The following is a 22,553-nucleotide window of genomic DNA, read 5'->3' on the forward strand; positions in this document are numbered from 1 at the left end:
TTTTCTTGTAAGGAGAACTTTTAAGATCTACTCCCTTAGCAATTTTCAAATTTATAATACAGTATGAGGGATCCCTGGGTGGCGCAGCGGTTTAGCGCCTGCCTTTGGCCCAGGGCGCGATCCTGGAGACCCGGGATCGAATCCCACGTCAGGCTCCCGGTGCATGGAGCCTGCTTCTCCCTCTGCCTATGTCTCTGCCTCTCTCTCTCTCTCTCTCGGTGTGTGACTATCATAAATAAATGAAAAATAAAAAATAAAAAAAAAGACTTTAAAAAAAAAACAATTATATAATACAGTATGATTAACTATAGTTACTATGCTAAACATTACATTCCCATGACTTAGTTATTTTATGACTGGAAGTTTGTACCTTTTGACAACCTTATATTTAACTCTCATTCAATGTTTTTAATGTATTTGCACAGTTTATAATACAGATAAAATATATGAATTTAGTAGAATAAATTGATAATTTATGAATTTAAAATGTATATATAGTAGGTGATATGCTCAGAAATATTATATTTAAGTGATGAAGCATGTGGTCAAAGAGTCTAGTGACTACATGTTATCTTTGCCGAAATACAGTAAACGTTACACTTTTATTCAAGTGAATTCTCTTGACGTTACTTTCAGACATTCATCTCTTTTCCATCCGAATTCCTACTAAACCTAAAACCTTAATTAGATATGACCCTTCGGGACGCCTGGGTGGCTCAGTGGTTGAGTCCCTGCCTTCGGCCCAGGGCATGATTCTGGAATCCCAGGGTTGAGTCCCGCGTCAGGCTCCCTGCATGGAGCCTGCCTCTCTCTCTGCCTGTGTCTCTGCCCCTCTCTCTCCCGCTCTGTGTTTCTCATGAATAAATAAATAAAATCTTTAAAAAACAAAAAAAAGATACGAGATACGACCCTTCCTCTTTGACCCAATCAACCAAACTACCATACGTTAAAAAGCAGCTCTTGCAACATATTCTAAAACAGAGCTAGCCAACAGAACTTTCTGTGATGACAGAAATGTTTTATTTTGGAGTGTTCAGAATAGTAGCAATAGCCATACGTGACTACTGAAATATAGTTAGTTCGCCCAAGGAACTGAATTTTAAATTGTATTTAATTTTAACCAATCCAAATGTAAATGTGAACAGCCACATGTGACTACTGGGTACTATCTTGTACAGCATAGCTCTGGAGAGCTATGATTAATATAACTGGAATAGCATATATGCTCAAGTCTATGAGTTACAAGGTTCTCTACCACAAAGTTATTCTTTAATAAAGCTCTTACTTGTTTTCCTAAAAAGCCTCTCATATTATTGAATATTTTCTGAATTACTTCATTCTAAAAAAACATGATAGTAACCTTAGAAGAAATATTAGCATGCAACAAACTCAGTTAATGGTACTTTTGGATATGTATATATCCACTAATAGTCCACTAGTGCAATTAGGGGTTTTGTTGTTGTTGTTGTTGTTGTTGTTGTTGTTGTTGTTGTTTTGAAGATGATAACGCAATAATTATTTTTAGGAAATGACTCATAATTTAAGTGTTTGATTGTCATTACAAATAAGTATTTTAAAGTCTACTTTTAAAAACACTGCAAATAGACAAACAAAAAGAGCAACAAGTCAAGACAGCCTAGTTCTATCATACATAAAATATATTCTAAAACCTCCATTATTGAAATAGTATGGTTGTGATGTTTAACAGGTAGATCAAAGGAACATACAAAAAGTTTTAAAATAGGTGCATATGAGAAGAAAAATTTTTGAATGTCTGAAAGTATATTTCACAGGTAGCATCACAATTACTGGTACAATTATTCAAAAACAGGATTATTCAATAGACAGTTTGGACACAACTGGATAGTTATCTAGAAAAGAATGTAGTTGAATCTGCACCTCACATTCATAACTAGAATCAATTCCAATGGCTCAAAGATTCAAATATAAAAAAAGAAAACCACAAAAGTTAACAGAAGAAATATGACAAATAACAGAAGAAATAAGACAATTCTTTTATTATCCTGAAGTGAGGGAGGATTTTGTCACATGTACTTAAAACTAAAATCCTTTAGAAAAAGATAAATCTAACTTTATAAAAACTAAACATATTTGTATAACAAAAATCACTATAAAGAAAATCACAATACAAATGACCCCCCCAAAAAAACCCTAAGATTCCCTAATAAGAATCCTGTAAAAAGCAGGGAAAGACCAAGAATAGAAAAAAATCCAATGACCAAAAAATCAGCAATCACAAAAAATGAAATAAAATTTTACATAAATTAAATAAGATTTAATAAACTTAATACTATTAAACATATAAAAATGCCTAATCCCACTCATCATAACAGAAATGCAAATTAAAACTACTACTCTTCACATATCAGATGGGAGCATTCTAGTTTAACATTGAAAAGCCTAGGGTGGAGGGTACAGGAGTAAACAAGCAGTCAAAAACATCCTGGTGAGAATGTAAATACATCTCCCAGTGGAAAACAATTTGGTGGTAACAATAATAACAACATCAATAACAACAACTAATTCTTTTAACCCTTCCTTTGTACCAGGCACTATTCCAAGCACCTTATATGTGTTAACACATTTGGCTCTATGAGCTAGGTACTCTTACTTCTACTCTACAAACTAATAAATCAAGAACAAGAAGTTAACTAAGTTGTCCAAGATTCCACAATTAGTAATGAAATATCAAAACTGAATAGCCTCTGATTCAGCAATGTAACCTCCAGGTATTTATTCAATGGATCTACTGGTACATTTATAAAATAATATTTATATTAAGTTATTCTTAGAAACATTGTTTATAGCAGCAAGAGATCAGAAGTAAATAGGCACCCGTAGGAGTCAAATTAAATCAATTCTGATACATGCATACAATGAAATACCATGTAGCTGTATAAGGCCAGTGACTGTAATGCTGACCAGGATATTATATTAATAAGGCAAAGTGTTGAAAACTTTATAGCATATTACTAGATTCATTAAGAAAAGGGAAATCAGGATGTATATTGTATTTGTAGTACATCCATGAAGAAACATGGAAGGCCAGAAAAGTGACTGACCAACAGGATGTACTTGTAATGTGGGTGGCAGGAGTTGGAGGACATAGGCTATGGGGATGGGACGATGACTTTTCATTAAATGTGAGTTTTAAAATTCATAAATTTTGAATCATGCGAAGGTATTACCTATTCAAATAAATCATTTTAGTTGTTTTTTTTTTTTTAAAAACAACATGCTAAGTTCTTACTTTAGAATTCAAAAACATACATGTTTTGGAAGAAATGAAACACTGAAGTTCCTTATGTTCATAAATGCCTACTTATGGTTGGAGATAATATCTGTAGGGACATATCTGTAAGGATCCAAAAGTAAGGCACAGAAATAGAGACTCTGGGCTCCTTTTTCCTTATTGTTGAACTGTGTGAACATATAACCTTTTCTAATGAAGAGGGAATGTTAGATGACTCAAAAGAGATGTTAAAGATGTATGTGAATAGAAAAAGGTGGTATTTCTACATTAATATATTATTTACTTAGTTATTATTAATTCTCATTATTCAATATTAGAAAACCATACATTTATACATTGGTGTGATCTTAAATGTGTATAACTAAGTTAACCTAAATGTTATAACTAAAAATTTTACATTGAACAAAAACCTCGACTTGTAGGGAGTGATCTTCATTGGAAAGCTTGTGTTTGCCGTTCTCCATGTGACAGTGATGACCATATCTGGTGCGTGGGCATGCCCTTTCTGTATCCTTATTTCTGGACTACCCATGACGTGTCCAGGATTTTCCTGGTGGAAAGGTCTGTGCCAGCTCTTTTAATACATGAAAGATCTGTTTTGAACACATTTCTCTGTCCACTTTCCTACTCATTTGAGATTAAAAGCTTCAGGATCAGAGGGTCTCCTGGCAGGCAGAACCAGTGGAGGTTTGTATATTTTTGAAAATGCCCCAGTGATCTTGAACTCCTACCCTTTCCCAGGCCACACTGCTGTTGAGAACCACTGACACACACTAGGGAAGAAATCGTGCTCCTTTAATTCATTTCACACCCTCTTTTTACTGAGAGATAAGCAAAGCAGGTCAATTTACTCTAAAATTAATACCATGAAAACTGCCAGTTCACTGTGACAGAGTATTTCAAATCACCACTAATGTTCTGCTGCAGGAACGGCAAATGGAATTTATCACACATGCAAACTCTGACTGATTGATAGGAGTTAGCTGAAGCATGTTGATAAGCATCTTTTCAAATGTTGCCCTGGAAACAGTTTTATATCGAATCGAATCTAATTGGAATACAGTTTAACAGCACCCTTTCTGGAGTCCTGCTTCGACAACTCTGACGTTTGCAATATTGAACCTGTACCTTTCTCGCTCTATGCCTCAGTTTTCACATTTGTAAAATGAGGAAGTAATAGTTCCTACACCTCACTGTATGTGAGATGTAAATGAGGTAAAACGTCTATAGCACTTAGAAGCACAGACAGTGATTAAGAAATGTTAGCTATTACCACCAACACCACCACCACCACCACCACCATCATCACCACCACCACCACCACCACCACGATGTTAGTTTTAGCATGACATACTGACCTGGTAAAATAAGTCTATATAATAATTTCTTAAGAGAAGAAAAAGAAGAATTTCAGCTTTCTGAGATCACCACAACTCTCTATGTTCCAAAGTGTTTTCAAGTTGCAATTTCCAATGCATTATGATCTCTAAGTATGATTTTTTGGAGGCGATAAAAGGGGAAAGCATAAACAGTTAAAATTCCATTCTGTTTGGATTCTAGTAGAAAATAATTGTCATTTGTCTTAAAATATTCTGGGCTTCTGACCCACCCTATCAGAAAAAAAAAAAAAACCTATTTACAAAATATGGGGTGTGCAGTGCCAGGTCATAGGTCTGGCTCTGCTGTTTGACTAGCTAATGGTGGACAAATCACTTAACCTATCTTATCAAAGTCATCACCACTACCACCTTGGTTTATGCCGTCATCTTTTCCTACTGTCTTGGGACTCTGCAGGTCTTTTTGTTTCCCTTGCAGAAACAGAGTGAGCATTTGAAAGCGACTACAAATTCTTCCATTTCCCTTTCTCTTCCTGAACAATTCAGTCCTGAAACTTACTTGATGGGGCTGAGCAAAGCTGATGTCTATGTTCGTGGAGGAAGGGAGGCAAAGTCACGGTGGCCCAGAGCAGGACATCAAAGCATTCACAAGACGATGAAGTAGACCCTTCAAAAAGTAGTCTGGAAAGGGAAGTCACAGCCCAAGCAGAGTGAGGTGGGTGCCTTAATGTGTGTGTGTGGCCGGGCAGGGGGCATGGGGAAACAGAATCCTAGAGTGTAAAAATGCCTTGCACGGGTGTGGCATTTTTTGGTGCAAAAATCCAAGTTGGGTGAGGTACTTAGGAAAGAAGATGACAAGATCTATGCAACATTGGTTACAAACGGGATTGATCAAATAGGAAGCTATATGAAGGATACTTGGAACCTGTTTCTCATGGTCAGAAAGGGAACTACAAAAAAGGAAAGAAAGAAAACTAGGGTGAACCCTTATGATGCTGTGTTTGAACTGGAGGCACTGGTATGAATTATGTTTTTCATATATGTAATTAGACAAATAAAAACAGATACAAAGATGTGTGTGTGTGATTCTACATAGATATATTCCCTATCTCTATCCATTCAGGTCTTAGAATCAGTGATACCTCAATAGCAGCAAACACATCTAATGCCAAGATATTGTATTCTACATACAATTTTTCCCACTAGAAGTAAGCAGGGTTTGTTGGAAAAAGTGCTGATTCCAGGGCTGGTGCAAGAGAAGGACAAGAAAAGCCTGGAATGTCTTGTTGTATGAGAAAGAATGATGGGAGCATGTCAAAAAGGAAAAAAAAAAAAAAACCCACCTTGAAGACTGCCCTATTATTAGCCAATTTGGGGCAATTTGCATATAAAAATACACAGTGATAGTAATGGACCTACTGACTAACACAGAAAACCACACACACACACCCCAATTGGAAGTTAAACGTACCATAAGGAATGGTATAATTACACAGTCTCAAAGTAGCTCTGCACAAAGTTTTTATTACCTGCAAAGGTACAGGAGTGATTTTACAGTGGAGAAGCTTAGCAGGCATCACCTTGGTCAACTGTTTAGAAGAGGACATTATCATTAATGGGACAAATAAAAATCCTGTGCTTCTTAACAGAGATCAATGAAAAGATCACAGTATCACTTGAACACTATTCCTGCCAAAGACTGATAATTTAAATCTAATCACAGGGGAAAGTCAAACAAGTTGGTATGGGAGGTATTCTGCATAATAACTGGTCTCTACAGTGTCATGGTCATGAAAGTCAGGAAAGATGAAAGACTTGTTGAAGACTGAAGAAAAAATGTAACTAAATGCTGTCAATAACATTATAGAACAGGGGCAAAATCTGAGTGAGGTCTGAGCATTAGATGAAAGTCATGTTTCAATGTTGCTAGTTGTCTCATGGTTATGTAGGAGAGTGTCCTTGTTTGCAAGAAACATGCACCATCAGGAGTCATAAGTACAACTTACTTTCCAATGGTTCAAGGGAAAAAAAATTTTTTTGAGTTGTCCTTACAACTTTTCTGTAAATCAATTTAAGATTTAAAAAATACTGGGACACCTGGGTGGCTCAGCGGTTTGAGCATCTGCCTTTGGCTCAGGACGTGATCCCGGATTCCCGGGATCAAGTCCCGCATTGGGAACCTGCTTCTCCTCCCTCTGCCTATGTCTCTGTCTCTCTTTCTATGTCTCTCGTGTATAAATAAGTAAAATCTTTAAAATAAAAAAAGGTTTAAAAAATACCAAACTTAAAAGCCACAGCACACCACATCATATGTCTTCCCTGGTTGGAACTTACCAGTGGCTCCCATGGCAACTCGAATAAAATGCAAGACCTCTGTGTTCTTATCCTGCTTGCTAGGTCCGGTCTTCACTGCCAGCCTCTACCCCTTAGTCTTCTGTACTGTAGCTACACTAGCTGTAACTAAGCTCCCGGAACATGCAGAACTCATTCCCATTTCAGAGCTTTGTAAGGGTTCTTCTTAGAACACTCATGTCCAGATCTTGGAATGATTGCCTCTTGTCAGCATTCAGCTGTCCTCTCAACACTCCCTTTTCAGAAAGGCCTTCTCATCCCTTCTTGGCAGTCTCTATCAGTGATTTAATTTAAATTTATTCTTATCAAATTAATTTGTTTATTACATTAGCATAGTCATTTATTGATTTTATTTTCCTTTATTTTCAATACCCCCCACCTAGACTGTAATCACCTTTCAGGATAGGGGCTTTGTCGTTCTCCATCCCTGCAATTTCCTCACAGCCAAGTGCTTAGATAGAGAATGAGCTAATAACTTGGCTGATTGACAGTCTAGGCCTTAATTTCCTCATCTACAAAATGGGAATAAATTACTCTCTATCTTACAGTATTATACATGGAATAATAAATGCAAATGATTAGCACAGTGCCTGATACACAACGGTTACTAAATAAATCCAAAATATGCATATACAGGGGAAAGAACTAGTTTGGGTCTAGAATCTCTTTGAAAGTTGAATGGTGCTTTATAGGGTATCTCCCCCTAAATTTACAGCCTATTGACTATGATTTAATAGAAAGAAGAATGCTTACTTTCCAAAGCCTAGATATATAACTAATCAAATTGTACTTTATTTAGTGATATTGCACTGTGCTAGAAGAAAAATCACTGGTTCTATTCTTTGTAGAAATATATATATATATACATATACATATATATATATATATTTAAAAGTGCTAGTTAAATGATTCATACTTTAAATAATATGTTTTATGATACCATTATATATTCTCTAACATATTATTCTTTTATACTTTCTTCCTCCTACTTACCAAAATTTTTACTGACACAAGCTCTAGATTTATAAACATTAATTCATCTTCAAAAAATTTTTCTTCAAAGTAAGCATTATTTCTGCATGTTCATGGATAAAGAATAATTAATGTCTGATTAAGGTCACAAGTTAAGTAAAAGTGAATCAAAGCCCTCTCCAGGCTGCAGACTCCCAGTGTGTTATTGCTCTAAGCATAATCAAATATTTATTGAGTGCCCAGGCAGGGCCAGGAGTGAAAGAGATATGTAAGACAGACCCTTAGGACACATTTCTTATTAACAAAAAGTCTAAATTAAAAGGAAATTGAATCTATTTTGAGTTTCTATATGGGACAGCTATTTAAACCATTATATCTATGGTGGGTATAACTCCACAGACAAAACCACAAATCCACAAGGACACCATAAGTAGAATTTCTTAAATCCTGAGAAGAAATGACTAGAATTTTAAATCACTTCTTTCACTTATCCATTTGTTACTTTTTCTATTGCAGTTAAGACAGTGGGGGGAAAAATGTTCCTAGGGAAAGACACAGAGCTAACAATCTTCCTTTAGAAAATCATCTACAACAATGTTACACTGCCTCTGTTTTTCTACAGTCTTCCATTGTCTTCTCCCTCCTTCCAGCCTCACCCACCACAAGCATACACAAGCCTTATTCATCAAGACTCTAGGTTTATGTGTTCTTTTTTCAAATCAGTAAATGTTAAGGTACAACGCATTCCCTAAGCAAATTTCATGGGTAAAAATTTTGGAAGTAATACAAGTTTTTCACTTCACCTTCAAATATTGCCTGATTAATTTTCCTGGTAACAGTTAAGATGAGCTAGTCAGTGTTCAGGTTTGTGTTTATGATAGACGTGTTAGTGTTTGTGGATTCCTCCCCCCGCCAAAAAAAAAAGTGACTAAAACATGCGTTTTTTGGTCACAATATAAAGATGTGTTGATCTTTGAGTTGATTTGAAATACTTTACCTCTAGCTCTTTTTGTTAGTATGTTTCTTACTGTTTCATATTAGATTTGATATAGCTTCAAAAGCTATTATACAACTAGCTTAAACACAGTAGTAGATAAAGGAATGACTACAAAGGGAAAATAAGAGTAGGGAAAAATCATGGTCAAAGCCAGGTGTGAGGCTGACACAAAGGACACACATACTTGCCCGGCAGGTCTGGATCTGAATTGAAGCTCTTAATAGCCTAGGAACTAATGTAAAAAGTGGGATGGGATCAGGTATAAAAGCTGATGTGTATATGCTGAAAAAAAGCTAATGGCTCAGGAGAAATAAGATCCTATTGCTGGTGCTGAGACATAAATGAAACTTTTCTCAAGAGTCCTCATAAATGAAAAATAAAATGTAGTCAGTGCTGTTGATGCTTATCATAAAGGGATTTATGGTTCTCCTCCTTAAAATGTCCTTCATTATAAATCAATAGCATAATACCAAGTACAGTTTAGTTTAAATAATCCTATAAAGTCCAAAACACAACTTTTTGATAGTCTGTACAAATTCAGATACATTTTAAAGTATCTATTCAATTTCCTAGAGTGACAAGCTGGGGTTGGTCGGAGTGTCCACTTTTCAGTCCAAGTTAATTGCTGCTTCTTCTTTTTTTAATATATTTTTTTGACAACGTGAAGGTCTGAGAAATTACAGCCACCACTTACACTTTGCTCCAGAAGAATGAAACATCCGATACATACTTCCAAAAAAAGTTTTTTTTAATATTGTTTATAGAAATATTTACAATCTAACACTAGAGTTAGACGCTGGGTTAAGAGTTTTCAGATGCAAAAGAAAAACCCTTTCAGATGCCGATTTAACAACACTCTAGGGAAGATACTCCCCATGACTGTTATAGTTGAGGAAATTAAAGCAAGGAAAATGTAAGTAACTTGCCTAAAACTACAAAGGCACACAACCCTGTGGTTGAAATCACATGCAACTCTGCAACTGCGTTTGAAACCTTGTATGAAATACTTAGCAGGGAGTGCTCTACTTAAAATGCCAGGAGCATAAAAATAAATGTTAGAGGGGAAAATTAATATGGTAAAATTTCAAATGGAGATCCCAAGCTCAAAAGATTCTTAGTCATAGGGTAGACATGACTTTTTAGCCTTGAATCAAATACCCATTAGCCTCCTTTAAAGTTTATATAAACAGAAGTACATGTTTTGTTTTTTGCCCCCACCACTCAAGCCAATGCCCTGAATGAGAGGCCTGCCAGTAAAGGTACAGAGGGAGAGGAATTCTAAGCACTGCCAGGGACTTTGTTCTGGAAGGAGAAGCTGCTGAAGGCCATTTTGATTACAGCTTCCCCCATTCTCTCATCCCTAAATCCTACCCAGCTGTGGTATACTATTCTAATATGTGCTACACTGTGTATTTGTGGCACATATGTATTAGTTGTTTATCCAGAATCCATTCCCCACTTCCCTTCTTACTACCTGAAAGAGCCCTAGTTTTTTTCTGGTGTTTGCAGCAGGGAGCATATTGTTAGCTTCTCTAAGTCCATTCTGATGGCCACATTCCCACTCCAAGTAACTGACTTGATCATGGACTTTTCACAACTCTGGCTAGTGAGAAACAAGGAACAGTCTGCTTGGATGCCTTCTAGAATAAATGGATAAAAGAAAATATACAAGAAAAAAGTCCCCTTTCCTTCCACCAGATAGTGTCACATCCTTTACCACTGGATGAGAGTGGTATATGTAAATGTGTGTACCTGTGTGTATGTGAGAGATACACACACAAAGATGTAAACAGACAAAAAAGAAGCAGAGAGAGGAAACCAGATACTAAGAAATGAGGCATACAGAAAGGAATAAATGTGTAAAATGTCAGGGGAGAGAGATAAGACAATAAATATCCAAGAAAAGGTAGAGGTGACCTCTGTTCCCCCACCACACACACAAAAAAGTTATGTCAATACTTTCATTTCCTAGAAGCTTAGAGGAAAGCCAATCCTGCTTTGTGAAGCATTTAGTACACTATCAAGAACATCTGAAGATTAATAGCCACTATTTGAGGCCAAGAGTAAAATACTAGTTCAAAAATAGCAAGTCATACAGAGCGAAGACCAGCTTGAATAAATTTGGTATCTGTTTGCATCTACTGAATGTGGCTATATGCAAATCCAGATCATAATGATCTTATGAAAATGTATTTTTTTTTTTTTTTGCTCACATAAATATACTGCTAAACAGCTATGGCATTCTATCTAGATCCAACTCTCAGATTCTATGCACATATTGCTAAATGTCAAATGTATTCATATTCATTTATATTTGAATGCTGCTTTGAGTGGAAAACTATAAATCATCCATTCAAAAATAAAAACAAAAATAAAATGGATATGCAGCATTATTTAGCACCACAGATGAACCTTATTTATCTTGCAGTTAAGCAGAGAAGTGAATAAGCATTTTCAAACAGAAGCTCTGACTCTGAAAACTTAATAACTGCAAAAACCACAAGTTTCTTCAAATATCTGAGTTTTCCTCATAATCTCAGTTATTGTTATACTTTTAGGTCCAAAGTCAGAAATTCTCTTACTTTGACTGAACAGCATCTATTTCATTATCTTTCCTGGAACACATAAGACTACTCTCAATTTCTCTTGAAATACTTTATTATCTACACTTATCTTAATTATTCTGTATCAAGCTGTTTTTATAAATGCCTCATAAGTGGAGAAGTGGTTAAAAAAGTTGTATGACTCTAAATAAATCTGTTGAGTTCATTTTGTTGGTTCCATCACTTACCACCAGCCAAAGCTATATAAATTCCCTTTCTTCCTCTTCACCTGCTATTCCCTCTCTGGTTTTTAATATTGGAATATGCTATGGCTCAGTCCTAGGACCTCTTTTTTCTCATCCGTTGGTGACCTCAACAAATCTCATGGCTTTAAATACTACCTGCTAACAACTCCGAAATATGTATCTTCAGCTGGATCCCTGATCTGACCTCTAGATATTTATATGTAACTCTATACTCAAAATCTCCATTTGGGTATCTGATAGGCACATCAACTTTAAATGTTCAAATACGATTTCTTCATCTTCCCCATTAAGCCTGTCCCTTCTAAAGTTTTCCCCATTTCAATTTATACCAACTCTTACCTTCCAGTTGCTCAGTCCAAAAACCTTGGTATCATCCTTGCCCACTCATAATCCACAGATGTCCAGATAGCAAACAGCTCTGCCTTTGAAATCTACTTGGAATCTGACCACTTCACACCACTTCCACCTTGCTCCAAGCTGTTGTGTCTCAGGGGGACTATAAGAGCTAGTCTTCAGTGCTGGTGTTCTTCTATTCCATGCCACATACACATCAACCCTCGTCTTACCCAAGCACAGTGATTACTTCATAACTTACTTCTAATCATGTTACTTCTCCGGTCAACTATCCTCTTCCTATTTCACTGAGACCAGGGGTCTCACAATCTGACCCCTCTGACCCCATCTTGTACAACTTCTTTCACTTGCTCATTCCATTCCAGCAACACTAGTCTCCAGGCTTCTGCTGAAAAGCGCAGGCCTATTTACTCTTTGCACTTCTTCACTCTACCTGAAATGCTCTTCTCCAGAATATTCATATAGTTCAAGACATCGCCTCTTTCAGGTTTTAGTTGATCACCTTCTTGATAAGACCTTCCCTGACCCCCAGTTTTAAATTTCACTGCTCCCAAACACTCCCTCTTCTCCACACTTATCATTATATGACAATCAATTTAAATTTTAATAGATTGTTTCCTATTGTCTCCATCCACTAGAATGAGGTCGGCTTTCTTGACTGCTATCTCTCCAATGCTTGCAATAGTGTCTCTCTTATAGTAGGTACTCAACAAGATTTGTTGACAGGTTTCGCTGAATACCTCTACCTGTCCCCTTAACAAGCTAGATGTTTAGAGTCACTAACAACTTGAAGCACTGGCTTCCCTTCATTTTTTAACTGTTATTCTATCTTCCATCTACCTCTCTCTCAAATTTACTTCCTTGTTACTCCCCTACTACCTCTTCAGTTCAAGCTCTCACTGGATCTACACCCAAAGGATAAAACCCATATTCCTCATCCTGACAAATGACAAGGCTCTCTTCCTATCTGACTGTAACCTACCTTTACAGCCACATCACCTCATCTCCCCTATACCTACTCTCTGTACATGTACATCAGCCTAGTTTTCTCAGTTTAGCATGCTTTTTGAACCTTTCATAATACTAACTGTACCTGAAATATGCTCCCTGCTCTTCATGGAACAAGTCTCAAGTCATTTTACAGGAGCCACCTCAAATATTACTTCTACAAAATCATCAAAATAACAGCAGCTAACGGCCACTGAGTGCTTCCTAGGATTCAAATAATTTATTCACATTGTATCATTTAATCCTTAAGCAAATCTATTAGAAAGGTACTAATAACTTCCCCCAAATCATACATGATAAAACAAGGCTCAAAAAAGTTAGGAAACATATCCTAGGTCACAGACTTAAGCAGATGAACTAGGATTGGATCGTAGGTCTATCTAATCCTAAAGCCTAAATGTCAAAACTCTACATAAACAGCTGAACTGACCTTCAAATGGGTATTCTGAAAGTCTTTACTGAGTTTAGATCATTTTAAAATGATTGATTTTATTGTTGTGAGATAAGAACTACAAACGACAAATTCCAAGAAACTGACACTTTGCAACTATTTAGATAATAAAGAATTCACTCTAGAAACACTGTTTTAATCTGCAGGAAAACACATAATTTTTGTAGGCATATTTGTGTGATGAGAAAAAGTAACAGAAACACCATTACTGACAATTTACAGCATTTGCAAAATTACAGGCAAGGTAACAGACCAGAACCTTGTTTTTGTATACCACAGAGCCCACATAAAGGTTGCCTGATCTGTCTGAAAGGACCTCTGGAATGTTACATCTCTGCTAATCTCCACCCAATAATTATAACTCTCCTAGTTTTTGCCTGTCTTGGTAAAGCTTCATCTCACAGACCTTTTCATTATGAGTTGCTTTGCTGGGTTTGCATATAGCAACCCACCCAAAGGTGACTTTGATGGAGCCTCTAAAGGCAGCCCCGGCAGGTCTCCATAGAAATGGCCCCAGGGCTGTCTCCAAAGTGGCCCTGCTTGAGTTGCCATGGTAAACAACCAGGCTAGATTGCTATATTCAGTTCTCTGCCAGGGTCGTCATGGTGACTGCAAAGGATGGCTCCTTAGAAGGACCTCACAAGGGCGCGTTTCCATGGTGACCCTATCCTGCATATTTCTAAGCAACTTCCCTCCGGTTGTTCTGTGACCAATCATGGCAGGTTCAGTTTGAGAGTAACCCTGGAAGGTTTCTCCCAAAGACATCATCATAACACAGGGATTTGAAAGTGAGGTCTATAAACACATAAACTGCCTGAAAATGTAAATGGTACCATTCATAAATCATTAAATTAGTCCCTATATGTTTTAGGAAGGATCTGTTTTGATGGGTAACAAAAAAAAAAAAAAAAAAAAACAACAAAAAAAAAACCCCCACATACACAAAAAACCCACATTTGCAACGTCTGTTAAATGTGTCTGTTTCAAATCTTAATTTAAAATATCTTACAGAGTATAATGCAGATAATTAAAGTTTCAAATTTCTCCAATCTTACAACATAGCAGATAACTAGGTAAAAAATACTTTATAGTGGATATGACACATACACATAAAATGAAATCATAAATACAGATGGATCATTAGGTTATAATGAGATATCAAGGAAATTTTTATAGAGCAAAAGACAAAATATTTGCAAGTCAAATGAAAAAAAAAATGTGTTTTTTTAGTTGAGTTGGGAAAGCCTAGCCATATTTGGGCCCAAGCTATTTTTTCCTGTATTTTTGTGGTTGGAACAATCTCAATTACTCTTCCTTTCAATTTAAAATATGAATATAAACCATTCTGAACAGATGCTTGGTTTTTAAGCCATTTAACTATTCTCTTGAAACTTTAAAATACTGTACTTTATCTAGTATTTAGTTAAGGGCAAATTTCATCTAATTGCTAATTTCAATATCTTTAAAAATTACTTAACAAATAAAAAGAACCACAGTTTAAAAAATACAATTATAATTTCTGTACATGCATTAACTCTCTTTTGTTCTTTCCAAGTGACTCTTCAAATTTACACACACACACACACACACACACACACACATTCCTTATAGTGAAGAAAAGGTTAACCCTGGGTTTCCTCTTTTTACTCTTCATCTTGAGGTAAGATGAAGATAAATCAAACATGATTTCCCCCCTGAGCATTAGTTCCTCTGGTTTTATATTTTCCATTATTTTCTCTCTCAGATGCCATTCTCCTATTCTATCTACTGCAGTCCACCACTGCCCATGCACCTTCCATGCACCTTGATTTTGTGAATCAGAGCAATCACTGCAATTTTCATACACTCATTTATTCACTAAATACTTATTGAGTGGCTACCATATATCAGGCACTGTTTTAGGGGCTAAAAACACTTCAGGAATCAAATAAAAAAAAAATCCCTGCCCTTCAGGTGCTTAGATTATGGACCAGGAGAGAGAGAAAGATAGTACAAAAAAAAAGCAGTAAGTACAAAATCATATCTCTAGTTAGAAAATGATTAAAGCCTGGGAGAAAATTAAAGCAGGGAAGACGGAGGCTGTTCCCAAGCCAGGATGGGATTGTAATAGTAGGATTAATGGGGGGTTTCAAGAACTCCCCAGGCACCTGCCATAAGCATACTCAATATCGTACTCAGTACTAAACCAAATCCTTACATTATAAAAAGATCACAGAGAAATCAACAGAAGTTAACCAAAGTAATACTCAATTTTTCCCATTTTGATACTTGCGGCACAGTCTGTGGAAGGCAACTGATACCATGACCCCTTATCCTACTTCTGCTTCAAGAACTATATGAACTTGAGCAAGTTACTCCACCTTCAAAACCTCTTTCTCAATATTAAACTGAGAATAATAACTCCAAGCTGAAAACAGTACTCTGAAGATATGCAAAGATAATAAAATGCTAAAATACTGTGGGTTATACCATAATGTCCGGAATTAACACAAGAACTCTACAGGAAAAAGAGGTGAAGAGAGAGACAGATGAAGAAAGGTGGTCAAAATGCTGGAAATTAATGAAGCCCAGCGATGGCTATATGAGTGAATTCATCATATCACTTTTTATGTTTGAAATTTCCCATAAAAATCTACTGCAAGGAAAGATGAAACCTGAAAGCAAAGATACTTCCTTTATAAGTGTTTACAAGAATTAGAAAAAAGTGTACAGAAACATGGACTTATTTTGTATAAACACCTTATAAAATGAGCAAAAGGTGGATTTATCTACTAACCTTCTGGAACAATGCTAGGTACTTTCCATACCTTCTTCTAACACTCTAATTAAAAAAAAAAAAAAAAAAAAAATTACGGGGATTCCTGGGTGGCTCAGCAGTTTAGTGCCTGCCTTTGGTCCAGGGTGTGATCCTGGAGTCCCGGGATCAAGTTCCGCGTCAGGCTCCCTGCATGGAGCCTGCTTCTCCCTCTGCCTGTGTCTCTGCCTTTCTCTCTCTCTCATGAATAAATAAATAAAATCTTTAAAATAAATAAATAATTAATTTATTAAAAAAATACTTCCTACTTTACGTATCAAAAGAAACAATATAAGAAGGAAAGCAGAAAAGTATCACTGGTAAGCTTGCAGACTCACTGGGTACTCAATGTCTAATAGATTTTTAGAAGACAGTTTAGTATCATTTGCTGAATCCTTAAAAATAAGCATGCTAATAAAAATTTCAGACTGAATTCTCTATTATTATATCAAGAAACTTAAAAACTTACCAGATCAGTATCTGCCTTTTTATATGTCAAAGCTTCCACTTTGGAATCCAGTTCTGCTTGTATTTGGTCTCTCCTTTTCATAACACCCTTCATATCAAAACACAAGGATGGAATGGGTTGTACTTAGGTTTAATAATATTTGTATGACAAAAATATACATTTTAGAATATAAATAGCCTATCTTCCCCAAGTCATCAGTCCTTTGGGAGATACAATGACTTAAAGAAATTTTTTAATCTCTAAAAGCTAAACTGAAAGCAAGTATTTAAGAGAGTTTTTTTTTTCATAAATCTTTTATTCATTTTCCCGATGCACATCTTACTAGTTTAGGTATTTTATGTACAACTCTTGATGGAGCACTCTAGACATACATTGTTCTTCAAAAAGAGCAAAACCAAAACAAATAAACAAAAAAAAATCAGTGAGAGCACTGAAAATATATGGTAGGGTGTAAAGTGGTTGCAGTTGGGAGGTCATACAGGCCACTCACTCACCTAAAAATATCTATAATAACTGGCAGTTACCCAATTCTAAAGGCATGGTTAATTGAGTTAATTATAGCAGGGAATCAGAAAAGTGAAGTGTGTACTCATATTTTAGACTTTGTTTTAGCTTAAAATATATCAATATTAATCAATTAGCCATGCTTTTGAGGAGAAATCATAGCCTCTTCTCTGAGAGGAGTTCCATCTTGTTTTCTTGAATAACCATGATTTCATGTTTCAGTGTCCTTAAACTTTAAAACACCCCTGTGAAGGAATCTGAATGCAGAATTCACCTTTATCTTTTATAATGTTTGCCAGTCTTTTACAATGTTTTTCCCTTACTGACTCACTTTTCTTCCAAGACCTGCTACCAAGGCTTCATAGACACAAGGACTCTTTTTATATGTACACATCTTCTACTGGTTTTCACAATACTAATTTAAACAATAAAATCATGATAATGAACACAAGTGGCCTCAACAGGTTAAGGAAAAAATAAGGTAAGTTCTAGGTAAGTAAACAATTCAACCAGAAAGAGTAGAAGTGAAGAACATAAAAGAGCTTTAATGAGCCACAGGTCTTTGAGGGGTTTTCAGAGGAAAGGAAGAACCTACCTATAAATCAGCTGAATGGTGACCAGATAACATGGCTATAGTATTCGGGAACTGAGAGGCATTAAGATAAAAAAAAGCATCCTAAAAATTAGTCTAGTTTTGTGCCTGGTGGAATCACTCTTAAAATACTCAAAAGAGATGAACATTTCTCCTATTTTCAAAGAACTCAATAGAAAATTCAACTAATTATCACAGATCTTTTACATTTACTTCAATGTTTCATTGCCATTAATATCATGGACCCCTTCTTTCTCTAACGCAAATGACAAATACTACAATTGTGTCTCATTGATTTAAGGTGTATTTCCATAAATATGAAGTATTATGCTTCACGTGAGTAGAATAGTTTAAGTAAGAGCTGGCTTCAGAAGACAACTAGTAAAATTACACAAATTTAATCATCTTGTCAAGGCATACATTTCACTATTTTAGCTCACATATAAAGAAAATCTTCCAACATAAAGCAGAACCAGAAGTGCAATATAAATACTACTATTTATGCCCTAAGAGTCTACAACATAATATAATCAAATGAGAACCTACAAAATAATTCTTTCTGGTGGCAATTATAATTTTTCCATATGTATAATGACACATGACTTAAATTACATAATTTTCATCTTGACGTAATAAAGAGAAAAACACACCTTAAGAGAGAAGAATATACTATTTTTAATTATACAAATCAGATCTCTTTGAAGAGCCACACGGTGAGGGGGGAGGATATCAATAATGAAGTAAAACAATGAAATGTAGCCAAGGAAATTGATGGAGACAAGGAGACTCCTCCACCGTGAAACACTAGAAGCCTCTGTGAAGCAAGAAGGCTCTGTTTATAGAAGACCCCAATAAAGGTAAGTAACAGCAGCAACCTGAAATATCTACAAAATATTGAATAACTGGGAAAGAAAAGGCTATATGTGATAAATACAAAAGGGACAGACCTCATGCTGAAAGGCTAAGAGAGTTTTCCTTACCAAGACAGAAGCAAAATTAAAAAAAAAGAAATCCGTCTAAACCAAGAGTACAGGAAAACAGACACGGCTCCAATTACAATCGGCAGAAGAAATGGACTCTCTCTGAATGTAAGCAGACTCCTTCCCCCACTGCCATGCTACAACACCAGAACCCTGAGGGCATCAGTTTGTGCTAGCTGCTCTGAGAAGAGGATAATACTGGATGAAAAACATTAGCTCTGCAGTTAGCATTGCTAAATCCCAAATATCTGGAAACCTTAACTTGAACTGAGGAGGTTAAATGCAAAACTTTGATATAAGAGGAATAAAAGCCTTTGTAAATAGTGAAAGAAAAACATTTTAACTTGAAGGATTTCTTTTTAGAAGCGCCCAGAAAACAGAACAAACGTCAAGATCCTTCTCAAGTACTTTGTACATCATGGTACTAAATAAATTGCTAAATCAAATGTGCCTAGAAGTAGGTAACCAACTCTTTCATGAAAGGAAATTTCTAAAGCACTAAAAATTTTTAAAATACAATTTTAAAAGCTTAGAAAAACGAATCATGTTGTCTTCGTAAATCTTGACTGAGGATGTTTCAAATGTCTGTGTTATACGTCACTGTTGCTTTGTCTTTTACTCACATATTCTTCTACTCATTAATTCATTTATATAGTGAACAAATATTTATGGAGCATCTGTATGCAAAGCATTCTGCTAGGACAGGAGAATAGTGGTGAAAAAAAAACAGAAATAGAAACTGCCTTTGTAAAACTTATAAACAGGTCAGGGACTAAGGTAAAAGTATAATGAGGCATTCTTACCATTAACATTTCACTATAAAGTACATACTCATGTACTACAGGAAGCAGGGCCTCTGAGAGTCCAGACATCCGCTTCTCAGTGGCCTTACAACATTGGTCAATGCAGCTGGCAACCCCCTTTAGAGTATCAACCAGATCTTCTTCTGATGCTGACCACAGAACGTGAATTGGGCCATATTCTTTCATTTCATCAGAATATTCTAAAAACAAAAATTAAGTTCTTCAATTTATAGAAGTTTTACAAATCCTTATATTAAAGACCTTATTTTTCTCACTGTGCTTATGTTCTTCTAAATGAACATAAGTAGATGGATATCATCTTTGATTAAATTGAACAGTCATTCTAATCTACTAAGGTCAGTTCTCGAATGACTACTGTCCAAGAGTAATCAGTAAAAGCATCCCTTTTCATTTCTGAAAGTATCCTGGATTGAAATATAAATTATACAGGACCACCATATCTATCATGGGCCTCTGCCTACCAAATAAACTACACCTCAGTGTCTCATAGACAGTATTACCTAAACAAACTCATCTTCTTTTGAATACATATCCTAACAGTAAGTTTAACAGTAAGTTTTTCCAGTGATCTAAGCAAAAAATCTGGTTATCATCCTATACACAAACTTTGCAGAGCCATTCGATCACCAAATCTAATATTTCTTAATGTCTATCTATCCAACCACCCATCCATTTATCCATCCATCCATCCATCCATCCATCCATCCATCCACCTATCTGTTCTTGCTTCTACGGTTGTCAGCTCATGAGCATCTGTAACTTTAGAAATTAGAAATTAGAAAGTTCTCTATGATCAGTTTCTACATTGTCTCTCCAGGTCCAACTCTTGAGATTCTCTCCCAAAGATATTTTAATTCAGCCAAAATAATTACTCATTCATGAATATCTCATGATTTCTCCTCAAATATTACACATATCCCTTTGCCTTGCCCACTGCCATTTCTACCATCTGACAAACTACTTCTAAACTTTTAAATCCTGCCACAAATAAATTCCTTCAGATTCTGTTTCAGAAAATTCGTAGATGCTTGGTCCTCAATGAGCCGATCATAATTTTATACTTCTATTAAAGCCTATCATAATTTTATGCTTGTAATATCCCATTCTATCATAATTGCTTGTATAAATCTTATGTTCCTAGGCCATATGCTCCTTAAAACAGGGGCTGAGTCTCATTATTTTCTTTCATCTCAAAGTCTGATACATACTGTGTTCAATAAATATTTTCAATTAGTGAAAGAATGAATGAACAACAAAAGATTATTCAGTGCTTGATAAGCCATTAATTCAAAAATTTGGAGTCCATTTTAAAATCTGAGTATTTTTACATTTTTCCTTTTATATTATCATCTTTCAATGATAGCTTTTTATGGTAGAGAATGTATAAGCAGTGAGTGATTTTTTTTGTCTAGTATCCATTAAATACAATGAAATTTCCTATATTTTATCATTTTACTGCTCATTAGGATTAGATGAAATATGTCATATTACTCTGAATTAAATCATTAAAATATCAAAAGTTTGATCAAGTGAACTGAAAAATATTTTTAAGAATTTAAAAATAATGAAAATATTAGCTTGTCACTGAATAAAGTTATTAGGCCTCACGACCACTAGAGCCTTTGCAATTGCACCCTCCTGATCTAGGCCTATCCTTTGTTTTAAATAATGGCCATACTACACTAATATTTCTGGCAAAGAAAAATGTTCTCCTTTATCTCTTTTTCTCAAATTTTGTGTACATCAGTGTGTATCAGTATACCTCTGCAACATTTATGTTTATAGAGAGAGCTTCCCTAAAATTCTCCACTGTGCTTATACAGCACTCAGATCACATTTGTAAGCAAACACTTAATGAGTTGCACTGTGATCTATTAATATACCTGTTTCCCCAACTAGACTCACTGAGCTCAAGGACAGGTACCATTCTATTCCTCCTTTAACCTCCAGCACAGAGAAGCAGCGCAGCATGTTTTCAATACAAATATGGCAAATAAACGGAACACAAAATAAAACAAGATCAAAGAAAAAACTTGAATAATTTTTTTTTTTTTAAGATTTTATTTATTTATTTGAGAGAGAGAGTGACTTCGAGAAGGGGGAGGGGCAGAGAGGGAGGGTGAGGCAGACTGCCTGCTGAGCAGAAAGCTAGACCCAGCTGGATCATTTGGCCCTGAGACCATGACCTGAGCTGAAGGCAGACACTTAACCAACTGAGCCAGCCAGGCATCCCAAAACTTGAATAAAAAATTTTTAAGAAGAGAAACCCTAGCTATGATCACCAAAGTTTCATGATTTGAGTATGAATAAAATGCCCTATATAGCTTAGGCTCTGAAGGCTACAAAAGACAACACTCATCATTTTGAATAGAATTTGACAAGTGGGCTTCACATTGGAAAGACTAAGAAATCCCTCAAGTTTGGGTCAGTGGCAATCACTCCCTGAAAATTAGAACTCAAATTTATAAAGTCTACCATAAAATCCAGTTTTCCCTCTGAACAATTCAGAAACTTTAGAGTATACCAATGATTTAAAAACTGTTCCCTAAAAAAAATAAATAAAAATTGTTCCCTCGCACCAGCAAATATGAAGCAGCATATTGATATTCTACAAAACTCCTCTCAAGAGTTTCCAGGGGCTTCTCTGACTTGCTATCCCACTTAACTAGGCATCAAGAATATACTTAACAGAATTGGAATCATGGAACCCAGTTAAAACAATTAGCCTCTTGAGATTAAGAAAAAGACAAATGGTAAATAACAAGGACAGACCACGAAGTCTTAAAAAAATTATTAAACTACATTTAGTTACCACAATGACATCATCAAGTATCAA

General features: G+C 35.6%; 1 protein-coding gene across 11 annotated transcripts in view; it reads right to left on the reverse strand.

The window, feature by feature from the left end:
• SNX7 (sorting nexin 7) overlaps positions 1-22,553 on the reverse strand; it is a 114,086-nt gene that overhangs the window by 57,245 nt on the left and 34,288 nt on the right. For 6 of the 11 annotated variants that reach the window (XR_004816564.2, XM_035717677.2, XM_035717680.2 and 3 more), the window contains exons 6-8: positions 19,697-19,896; positions 16,818-16,904; positions 6,141-6,200 (exon numbers count right to left, since the gene is read on the reverse strand). Coding sequence is in view for 10 of the 11 variants with exons in the window: in XM_035717677.2 (XP_035573570.2) it covers positions 6,141-6,200; positions 16,818-16,904; positions 19,697-19,896 (347 nt within the window). In the remaining variant the exon portion in view is untranslated. Of the gene's footprint in view, positions 1-5,265; positions 5,293-6,140; positions 6,201-16,817; positions 16,905-19,696; positions 19,897-22,553 lie in introns of those variants that run through there. The other 5 variants (XM_025417536.3, XM_035717676.2, XM_049111636.1 and 2 more) reach the window with 3 other exon arrangements.

Source organism: Canis lupus, chromosome 6 (genome assembly GCF_003254725.2).
Source record: "Canis lupus dingo isolate Sandy chromosome 6, ASM325472v2, whole genome shotgun sequence".
Classification (NCBI taxonomy): Eukaryota; Metazoa; Chordata; class Mammalia; order Carnivora; family Canidae; genus Canis; species Canis lupus.